The sequence below is a fragment of the Sebastes fasciatus genome, chromosome 16 (assembly GCF_043250625.1).
Source record: "Sebastes fasciatus isolate fSebFas1 chromosome 16, fSebFas1.pri, whole genome shotgun sequence".
Lineage (NCBI taxonomy): Eukaryota > Metazoa > Chordata > Actinopteri > Perciformes > Sebastidae > Sebastes > Sebastes fasciatus.
In genome coordinates, this window is record NC_133810.1 from 15,442,198 (window position 1) to 15,454,466 (window position 12,269).

Here is a 12,269-nt window from a genome sequence, read left to right on the forward strand (position 1 = left end):
AAACAAACTGTCCTATATGCTTTAGCTACTGTCCACTAAGTAAAATGTGTGATGGATGATCAATAATGTTAAAAAAAAATATGTATATATTATACATATATACTATATTAATATTATATATATATAATATTTATATATATTAAACTGTCTAATACGCTTTAGCTACTGTCCACTAAGTAAAATGTGTGATGGAATGGTCAATAATGTTAAAAAAATAAAAATAATAATGTATATATTATACATATATACTATATTAATATTATATATATGTAATATTTATATATATTAAAATGTCTAATACGCTTTAGCTACTGTCCACTAAGTAAAATGCGTGATGGATGGTCAATAATGTTAAAAAAAAATAAAAAATATGTATTATACATATATATTATATATATATATATATATATATATATATATATTATATATATATATATGTATATATATATACATATAGATATATATACATATAGATATATATGTATATAGATATAGATATAGATATATATTAAACGGTCTAATACGCTTTAGCTACTGTCCACTAAATAAAATGTGTGATAGAAAAATGTTTAAAGAAAGGATAAATGATGTCCACTAAGTGAAAGGATACACACATGAAGTCTCTATAGGTGTCGCTGCGCACTCACTGATGGTTTGAACCCATGGGGCTCTGAATCTACACATATTGGCGCCATTTTGGAGCTAGGAGGGGGAAGAGAGCTGCAGAGAGGAGGAGAGGACACGATTGATCACAATTCACCGTTAACAGGTAAGAAATGAGCTCATAATATATATAATAATAATAGGAATATGTACAGGTGCTGCTGCTGCTAACAACGAGGTATATAACCCGGGATGTATCTGTGGAGGAGTAGCGGGGGTTTCCAGCGCTAACAATGCGGAGCGTAGTGCTCTGTCCTCGGCTGCCGTGTCCGCTTCACAGCGCTGGTTGACCTGGTCCTGCGGCGCTAACATGGTTAGCTTAGTGAAGCTAGCCACAATACAGCAGCAGCATGATGAGCAAACAATGGCTACTGACTAGTCTTTGCTGTGTGACTGTAACACTGATATTTATAAGGATATAACCGTAGTTAGCCGGGTGTTTTGTTCAGTGTTACTATCAGTCCGCCCTCTTGTCACTGAGATTGCTGCTGCTAACGTTAGCTTAGCTTAGCTAGCCAGTGTTGTCGCTAAGCGAGATGTAGTTAGCATAGCAACTAGCAGCTAACTGGAGCTAACTAGATTAGCCACGGTCTACATTAGGCAGCCTGCCTTCTACCATAGTAGTCCCTGGCCTCGACATGCTGTTGTACCACAACAACAAGCACCTCTATTCACAACACGTCCCCCCTCTCTATCTATCTATCTATCTAACTAATGCTAACTCAAGTTAACTTATAATAATAGTAATCCTGGTGGCTGTTCCAGTGCTACATCATTGTGACTCTTCATTATGAGCTACTACTGCAGAGATATCCTCTCGCTTGTATGGTTTATTTAGTAGTTGATCGGCCCAATAATTAATAACTAGATATCAGAGGAATATCTTACTGTTTTTGACTAGGACTCTGCACATTTATTGTTATTAATGCTATTGGGAAACCAGCAAAAAGCCTTTGAGTGAAGGAGTAGCAGCTGTAGAAGCCACCAAGACGGGAGGAGTTATTTATTTAGGTTTATTGGGACACTTTTATAAACTGAGGGTTACTAAACTTAGGACCTCCAGGGTGCTGCAGTGCATTTTGTTTTGACAGCTATCAGCCTGTGATTGTTGGTGAAGGGATCACAGGTTGTAAGAAATCTCTGAAATATCTGATTGTATGGCCATGGAATAAGGGTTTTTGCTTATTAGAAAGTTGTTTCATTGGATTTTGTTACCATATAACCAGGGAATGAAATTAGCACCTAGCATCTGCCAAATACAGGGTAAATGTTGGCTGTGGCAGGTAAAACTTTCAGGCCACCTGCCACCATGGCAGATTCCTTATATTAAGAAATATTATTGTTAAAAAAGCAATTCCTAAATAAAAAATAGTCAGGCATTAAGGTAACATGATCCATATTTCTACTGTCTGTTACCACTGACTCAGTGTTTACTAGGGGTGGACGAAAATATTGAGTATTGCGATATTATGTTTTGTGATACTGTATCTATCAATTCTCAAAAACTCTGTATTGAATTCTAATTAATAGTTTACATGCAAAGATGAACTCAGTCAATACTTTATTTTATTTGCAAAGATATGCGTTGTCTGTGATAAATGTAGATCCTACAATTCTGATTGCATAAAAAAAGTAAACCTTTCTTTTGCGAAAAATCGCGATATATTGTCTTGCTTACAGTACCGCAAGATATATATATATCGCAATATTTTGAATCATAACCCTTGTATCATGATACGTATGTTATCGCCAGGTTCTTTCCAATACACAGTCCTAGTGTATACAATTCTAAAGCGTTCTACATAGACTTCAGAAGTGTCAGACAAAACAATTGTGTGGCTAGTAGAAATTTTCAGTGACCTGCCACAGTGGCACGTGAGGAAAAAAACTTAATTTTAGACCCTGCATATAACACTTAAAATCACAGTACTGTTCGAGATATCTTTCCTATAAAGCCAAATTGGAATGTAATGTGTTTGAGGTCTCAACTTTATAGTTTCTGTCTCAAACACACTCCTTTCTGTTTTTGCTCCTGCAATAATCTTGCAAATGTTGAATTTTGCACATCTACATTTGCACATTCACTATCTCAATTATGTTGTATTTAAAAACAAAACATTGTAACTTGCACACTTTGCTAATATATATAGTATGTTATTCTATGTTTATAGTTTTTTTATGCTAGTAGTCAGGCATATTTATAGTGTTTTCCAATATTCTTTATATTGTGTGTATTCTATGGATTTATTTCTCTAGTGTTGATATGTACATTTTATTTACTGTTCCGGTGCATTGCCTGGTTAACCTGCTGCTGTAACACAATCATTTTTGTAGCATTATCAAATAAAATGATTGTGTTTCAGCTTGCACATACAATATATGTAATAATATAAGCTAGAATTATATTCTAGCTTATTATTATTAATATTGTTGTTGTCACCGGGAACCACTTTTTGGTCTTTTTTTTTGTCCCCTTTCTAGATCTAATGCAGGCTGCAGCCATTCAACTTCATTTTTCTCAACTAAAAGAATAACTGAGCAAAGCCACAATGGTAGTTTGTTTCTCTGTGATGGTTTGCTTGTGTTGAATGGATACAGAGGAGGAAAATGTTTGCATTAGGACTGGGCAATATGACTATATATATATATATATATATATATATATATATATCTATCGTCAAAACGATAAAAAATATCTACTGTATATATTTTTCTATATCGTTTCTATCGCGATTAAGGCTAGGCCTATATTTATTTATTTATTTTTTCTCTATAAATTCACTTAAAACTATTTGTTTTGTTTTTATGTACATTTTGCACTCAAGTTCTTAAAATGAGAAAATAGTGCTTTTCATTTGTCAAGTATTTAATTCACACAGGAGTATACAAAAATAGGCTTTACCATGTGGTTATTTAATACAGACTATTTATTTATTGAATTACCAGAAAACATGCTATATTGTGATATATATCGTTATTGAGATATGAAATGACCTACATTGTGATAAAAGATTTTGGCCATATCTGCACTGCCTGATAACATGAGACATGTGATTCAGCCTTGTGTTGTCTGTCTGTAGATGACATGTTGTATCGCACCTTTGGAGGTTTACTCCAACCTTGTCTCATTCTCAAAACCTTTGGAGTCATTTCAAACCCTCCTACTCTGCTTCGTTGTTGTTTCTGGCTGGCCTTCACTGGTTCAGATTTGGCAGACATGCTCTGTTCAGAAAATGTCTATCATGTCATTTGGGGAAAGCTAAACTCTTTGACAGTGCTTCCCTGTTCAGCTGGTGTTACAATCTGTGACCACCAAAATCTGTGACCACAGAGAGCCAGCAATCAGGGCTGCACGATTATGGTCAAAATGATAATCCCGATTATTTTTGATCAATATTGAGATCACGATTAATGATCACAATTATTCATTGATTTTAGGGACAAAATATTTGTATTTCACTTTCACATTTAAATAAACAAAAAATTGTACCAAAACGTTATACCCAAAATTAAATCAACATGGCACTGCTTTCAATTTCACGCTGTGCTACATTCCTGCTAGTTAACAAATATTTGCATCAAAACAAGACGGCATGACCGCTTCCCAAAAGTGAAGCCAAAACATCCCGATCGCCCCCCACTGACTGTTAGTTTAGGAAGTGCTTGATTTGACACGCAGCGGCGTTTTCTATGAGCGGAGCAAACATTTGTGACGTCTGTTGCAGGCGATCGTGTTCATTTAATTGTGGGAAGCCAAAATTGTGATCGTGATTAATATTCGATTAATTGTGCAGCCCTACGAGCAGCACATGAGGTCACCATTTCTGACGGCTGTCGTCAGAAAATGTGACCCCACTGTACCTGTATAATAAATAGGGTAAATATGTGACAGAAAACCCATAAAAATATATTATTGAAAAACATCAATGTATTTTGATATTTATAATTTAAAGATATATTCACAAAACTCTAAAATAAAAGTAAAAGATAGGTACAGTGAGGTCAAATTTTCTTATGAGGGGGATTTCGGTTGTCACAGATTTTGGTGTAACACAGGTTTCCATCACTTTGTGTGTGAGTGCCCATGTGGAGGCCGTTGAGTTCACCCTTGTAACCAGCTGGTGTCCAGTCCTCCCGTTTGTGGACAGTCGCTGTCTTCCCTGTGATCACACACAGGGTTAAAACAAAGGATGTCTCTGTCAAGGTTCAAGATTAGGTGAAGAGAGCTGCTCTGAGTCGTCATTTCTGCTGGCAGCTGTGTCAGAGGGGTAAAGTGGGGAGAGTAGAAGCAGCAGACAGATAGAAAACCCTCAGTGATGGGATAAATGTGTTTTACTGTGATAAACTAACACTCAGTTGACAGTAGCCCATGTTCAAGAGGTTTAGTCTTGGCTGCGTGTGATTATTTACTGTTGCTTTTTATTCAAAGTGAAATATTCCCGGGTGGATGGTACCCAGACAGACCCCCCGGTCGAGAAATACTGTACTCTGATTGGCTGCCAGAGCTCTGTGTGTGTGTGCGTGTGTGGTGGAGAGAGATGGACTCAAATTTGGCAGCAGCTGTGGGGTGGAAAACAAGGTCAGGATTGAACAATTTGGCAGCCTGCCAGTGTCCAGTATGTGTGTGTTAGGCCCTGCTTGCATTTCTATGTGTGTGTGTCTGTGTGAAAGAGCTCAAGTACAGCTGCAGAAAATTGTTTGGTTGTTATTCAAAACTCAGTATTGCGGTCTGGCCTCTAAATCAAACCCTACAAACACTTTTGTCAGACTGCAGACCCACTGACCCAGCTTCATAATAATCAATTCTCCTTCAGTTGTAAAGGCAATATATAATTTTTGAGGTCACAAACAAGACAGTAGTTACTAGGGGTATAAATCACAAGTTTCATCACGCTAAAATATTATATACCGGTAGATTCTCTGGACAACGATAAGATATTTGCCGATATCACAAAGTCTGCCACCTATACGATTTCAATTCAGGAGCCTGCAATCGATATGAGACAATATCATATGGCCATTTAACACAGTTAGTTACATTAAATCAACTCACAAAAAACAACTAAAATATGATTTGTCAATTTTATTACTGGGCTCTTCCAGATATTTAAATGAAAAACTATTCTTTTTAATAAAAAGAATAAAAATAGACCTTCTGTTCACTATAACGTGCCACATTTTTCGTGTTTAAGCACTGTTTGAATGTTTCGGAAAGAGGTGCGCTTGGACGGAACTGGTGAAACCGATGTGCTATGGGAATTACAAAATAAAGGAGCATCTTAAAGATGATGATATGTATCAGTATTTTTACTTTGCATCGATGATATTGGATCGTTGATCATTGAATTGATACATCAATCCATATCGATATATCGTTACACCCCTAGTTACAGAAGAAAAGTTATCCGTCCATTCAGTTAAAGCTTTTAGTAACCGTAGCCTATATATGCAGTGATTTTTTTTTTTATTATTTGAAAGGTAGTGTAAGCTTGTTCTGCTGAGTCTTCCGGGAGAGGTGGTTGTTGTGGAATGAGATATTGGAGCACAACAGGAAAACACACTTTTATGTCCAGACGCCACAGATACTGGTGGATATATCACATTTCAGGCTATTCTGGTACTTTACCTGTGAAAGTAGGCAGTATGGCAGACAACGGGACAAAAATGGTGACATAATTTACCTTGTGGCAAGTTCTGTATTTGCATTGTGAACTACAGACTTATCTAATATCTGTCTCTTCATTTGTTTTGACTTTCTGTCCATCTGTCATTCAGGATATGCCGGACACAATGTCATACATTTTTACTACTGCTTTTTTGCTTTCTATGAGTTTACACAATCATCCCTTTACAGCATTATACTGCAGTTATATCACAGGGATGAAGACGTTTGGTCAAAACAAAGTGAGATGGTATGTTTGTTACTGATGGGAATTGACTGCTGGACGTGGAGGAGACATTGTTGTTTCTTGTATAAAATATTGTAGATTGCAAAAATGCATTGCACATGCTTGTATAAACAAGGTGCAGATTTCTTTATTGAAATACTGAATGTGACCGTGTTATGGTAGGATAATAAAAACTAAAAATGAAGTAAAGCAATTTAGGGCTGCAGCTGCCGATTTATTTTCCTTATTAATTAATCTAGTAGAGCTGCAACAATTAATCGATTAGTTGTCAACTATTAAATTAATCACCAACTATTTTGATCATCAATTAATCGGATTGAGTCATTTTTAACAAAAAAAGTCAACATTTTTTGATTTCAGCTTCTTAAATGTAACTATTACTAAATGTAATTGCAGCCCCTAATCTGCAGATTATTTTCTTAATCGTTTTGTCTACAAAATGTGAGTAAATAGTGGAAAATCCTTGATATAATTTTCCACAGTACATGGTGACATCTTTTGTTTTGTGCGACCAAGGGTCCAAAACCCAAATATATTCAGTCTATTAAAGAAAAGCATCAAATCCTCACATTTGAGAATCTGGAAATGACATTAAATCAAATGTTTTGATTTTTTTGCTTATAAATGACTTAAAAACAAATATTCAATTATCAATATAGTCTCGGATTAACTTGACAATCGATTAATCAACTAGGCTAAGTGGTGTATCTATGGACTTTTTGACAGGGCAGCAACGTAAGCAGATTTTCAGTTTGTTTTCTGTTCTATGTCAACTAATGCCTCCAAATCAAACTTTCAACAAGTGGTGCTATAAATTCACAACTGAAGCTGTGTAATTGTCACATAGTCTAAAAATAGCAGTTACTGAGTTTACAATTAGCTTTTTGTTCTCATAACATGTTTTTTAAGAGAAGAAACTGGAACTCTAAGACTCATTAAATTAGGACAGAAATGAATCACTCTGGTTAACGGTCTGGAAAAGGGAGAGGCAAGGTACGCAAATATCTGTGTAAAAAAACCCTCTACAACCCAATAAAGACCATGAGGTTGGAATATGTGGGGGCTGTTTTTAACTTTCAGTTGTATAAACACATTCTTTCCACATGTTGCCCCAACAAGAAGCGTCCAAATCGCTGATTGTAAACAGCACGTGCTCAAACAGTTTTTCTGTGTGATACACTTTCATCAACGTGCATGCTCAGTTTGAGGAGTTCGATGCTTAACACTTTAGCTAACCAGTTTCCTGTGGGAAATACCCGCAGCACATGTCACATTACAGTTGCTCAATGTTTGACACTTTTACAATGTGGTTTCTGTCTATGACTCAAATACTCTTCGTGTACAGCATAATCATTCCCATTGACTATAATGCATTGTTTAATCATCCATCTGATTTCACCACAGATTTTTTTTGTTGTTGTAGTTTGTTTTATCTGATACTTAACAGAATTTGAATCTTAAGTGTTATCAGTTAACGGGTCCACCATCAATTCCTTGTATACCAAATACCAGTAGTGTAGCTGTTGTCATGTTCTTCACACATCCCTCAAAAATGAATCCAGCAACTCACTGGTTGCTTGTTCATCCGTTCTCTCCCTTTCAAATTTTGGTTTTCTGCCCAATTTGAGAGAAATATAAAATTTTCAACCTGTCACTATCTCTCCGGACTGTCCCCACCTGCTTCAAATCCTCCACCATCATCCCCATCTGTTGCAAGGTGAGGTGCAGGAGAGCAAGGTGAAAAATCACGAAGAGAAATCATCACACTGGCAGGTAAGTATGCTTGAAAAATAAGGCAGACTTTAATTTTCAGTCTGTAAAAATTCCATCAAACAAAGGAAAAACACATGGAGGTAAAAACCCTCTGCATTCTGTTACACAGCTCACCACATGCCTGGTGCTGCTCTTTTTACCACTCTCCTCCCCAAACTCTACTTTCACACATGGTCATATAACCTAACAGCCCGCCTTTCCAGTTCAAACTGGCTTATCAGGCGAGTGCTGCCATCAGCTCAGACTGGCGACACCTGCAGTGAGAACCTGGGAAATCAGAGCACACCTGATTACACTTGGAGCCACTCAGTCCCTGTCAGTCAATTAACCCCTTAACTACCCACATAAGGAAAAACAAAGATAACTGTGATCAACCCCACTTGGCTTTACCAAACAGTTAGTGAGGGAGTTGTTGCTTCCTCACACCATCCCCAAACAACAAAGAGTAACCAGCTTAAACGACTGGCCATAGCCCTCACCCCCATAATCAGCAAGTGTTTTGAGAAGCTGGTTAAATCCCTCATCTGCCCCATGCTTCCCCCCACACTCGACCCCCTACAATTTGCATACCGCCCAAACAGAGGCACAGAGGACGCCATTGCCCACGTCCTACACACCGCCCTCTCCCACCTGGAAGGAAGGAACACCTATGTTTGGATGCTGTTCGTGGATTACAGCTCAGCGTTCAACACCATAGTGCCCTCCAGGCTCGTCAGTAAGCTAAAGGATCTGGCTCTGAACACAACACTGTGTGACTGGATCCTGGACTTTCTGACGGAACGTCCCCAGGTGGTGAGAATAGACAACCTCACCTCCACTTCACTGACTCTCAGCACAGGAGCGCCACAGGGCTGTGTTCTCAGCCCCCTCCTGTACTCCCTCTACACCCACGACTGTGTGGCAACAAGAGCTTCAAACACCATCGTGAAGTTTGCGGACGACACAGCAGTTGTGGACTTGACATGGGCCACCCACACCACCGCTGTAGTCAGGAAGGCCCAGCAGAGACTGTACGCTCTGAGGCGACTCAAGACTTTCAGACTGAAACCACAAATCCTCAGGGACTTCTACCGGGGCACCATTGAGAGCCTCCTGACAGGCTGCTTCACCACCTGCTACGGCAGCTGCACCAATGTGGACCGTAAGGCGCTGGAAAGGGTGGTGCGCTCGGCCCAACACATCAACGGGTGCGAGCTGCCCAGCTTGCAGGAGCTTTACACCCAGCGGTGCCTCAGGAAGTCCCTGAGGGTCATTAAGGACACGACACACCCCCACAACAACCTGTTCTCCCTCCTGCCCTCTGGTAGAAGATACAGGACCCCCAGGACTCACACCAGCAGACTGAGGAACAGTTTTTTCCCCCAGGCCATCAGACTTTTAAATCGATAATTAATTCGACACATTCTTATACTGTATATATTCTTAATACATATGTTCTTTATATGCCTGTATATGTTGTTAATATGCCCTTTTATAAAGTATTTCCTTTTATAATTGTAATGTAAATGTAATATAATTTATTATTTTAATGGAGCTTCCCAGCAAAAAGTATTTCACACGTTTGTACCTGTACAACCGGCGTGACAATAAACATCTTGAATCTTGATCAATTTGAACATTCGTTTGTGATGTTGACGGGTTAATCTAACTTTTCACCCCAAAGTCAAACAACTTTATTTTACATTGTGAATTATTACAACATGCATAAAATGGTTATTTTCAGTCAAAAGTAAGGTAGATAATGGCTTGGTAGATGATCACTTCTGAGTCCTGTAAATAGTTGAGGAAACTAGAGAAAAGAGACAAAGACATGAGGCTGGAGGAAAGTATTGTTTTGATTCATGGCGCTATTTCTGAGGCTCTGACTGAGGCGCTATGTCTCGGGCAATTTTTTACATTGTAGTCTTCTAATTTATTGATCACAAAACATCAGACTCCGTTGAGCAAGCTTACTTTCCTCTGTTATACTCAAGTCTCCTGGGGAGTTCTCGACTTCTAGCCTTGCTGCTGTAATGAATGCACTCCTGTATTAAATGATTCAGCTATTTTATTAACCCCACTATAAAGTATCAAATCATACTCTTTTTTTTATCATTGCACGCCCAGTAAACCATGCTACATTTTGTATATTTATGAACTATGAGTCAGGCTTTAGTTAGTCTGACGTAAGTAAGATAAAGGAGTTAAAATGAAGTCATATTCCTGGGTGGACACATTTCTGCATTTTTAATATCTTTAATGGACAAAAGTAGTGGCAAGGTGGAACAGGTCAGTTTAGTAGCATTGCCAAAGAACAGCGTAAAGTGCAACGTGGCTGATCTGACCATGAGCAGTGCACTAAATTGAAAGTCAAAGCACATTTTGCGTCACGTGAATGTCGTAAACATGAATTGGGTGTAATGCTTGACAGACTAGTGGCAGTGGTAATGAAATGTGGAGCACAAGGGTAGCAGCTCGCAGTGAAAAGCCAGCCTGCTCTCTGAATGCAGCAATTTCATCCCTGATTCAGCTTGTAGAAAGCCATTACTGTGTGCCGTGAATACCTCGCTGAATATTTCAGAAGTCTCTATTGCAGACTTCTTTCCAAGCTTTGAAGTATTAAATAGATTTGCCTTGGGTTTCAAATAGTTAACAATGTGCCTTTTCTTGCTTTTTCTTTGGTTGAGGTTCAGCAATTCTTTAAGGTTTTAGGTTTTTAGTCAATCTTTCTCTGTCGCACCTTCTTTCTGGCTCCTCTAATTTATTACAAATTTTCTCTTTCCTCAGGCAGTGAAGAGCTAAAGAGAATGGCTCACTCTAAAGCTCGAGTCACAGATGGGAAGGTGACCTACCCCCCGGGGGTCAAGGAGATCTCTGACAAAATCTCCAAAGAGGAAATGGTCCGCAGGCTCAAGGTCAGTGTCTGCTGCAGCCGCATCTCCCTTGTTTACTGTTGTTGCACATATCAGGGGGAATTGTCTGGCTTCTCAATATAATATTGTCACATTACTGAAGCCATAATGCTATCATTTATTTTTTTTTACAACAGACATGATGTTTTTAAGTGTTAGTTTACACAATTAGTTGTAATATATATACATATGTGTATATATATATGTATGTATATATATATATGTATGTATATGTATATATATATGTATATATATGTATGTATGTATATATATATATATATATATATGTATATGTATATGTATATATATATATATGTATATGTATATATATATATATATATGTATGTATATGTTTTATGTTAAGATTTTGAAAGTTTTACATTTTGTAACCTATGTGTAATTCGTCAGAATTGATCTATTAATTATTACTGATGCATTATTGAAATATTTATTATTTGAAGTTTGATTGATTCATGGTGTAACTGAACAAATTAATGTTACAGAGGAACTTTATGGAAGGGTACCTCATACAAACCCACTTCAAAACACCCAAACTATCCCTTTAGTCAGCGTATTGCCTAAAGTAGATGTACTGCTGTGGACGGGGCCGGCAGCAAAATGCATTTTAGCCACCATAAATAAGGCCCACCTAAAAAAAAAAGTCAATATTAGTTGAATAGTACGCTATATTTGGAATATTTTCACAGCTTTACCTTGTCGTCAGACAGCCCTTTCTGATGGGGAACTGAAGCAGTTGTATCCATCTCTGCTCTTGCCAAAGCCACCAGACTCCATTGGAAAAAAACTGTAATTTAACCTTGCAGAACACGTGAGTTGTTGGCAGCGGTAGACCAGCAACCCCCTGTGTTCTGCTAGGTAAAATTACTGTTTTTTTCAATGGAGTTTGGTTGCATTGAGAGCATAGATAACAGCTTCAGTTCCCCGTTGGAAACATAGACTGTATAGCTGTCTCACTGCAAGGTAAACTGGCGAAAATATTCTAAATATAGCGTACACTTAAACTGATATTGAT

The 12,269-nt window shown here is 37.8% G+C and overlaps 1 protein-coding gene across 2 annotated transcripts in view; it reads left to right on the top strand.

Annotated features, from left to right (window-relative positions):
* Positions 1-623: 623 nt before the first annotated feature.
* Positions 624-12,269, top strand: part of pds5b (PDS5 cohesin associated factor B) — a 40,021-nt gene continuing 28,375 nt past the window's right edge. For both annotated transcript variants that reach the window (XM_074610433.1, XM_074610434.1), the window contains exons 1-2: positions 624-769; positions 11,112-11,239. In XM_074610433.1, coding sequence (XP_074466534.1) covers positions 11,132-11,239 — 108 coding nt within the window. In that variant the 5' untranslated portion in view covers positions 624-769; positions 11,112-11,131. The remainder of the gene's footprint in view (positions 770-11,111; positions 11,240-12,269) is intronic.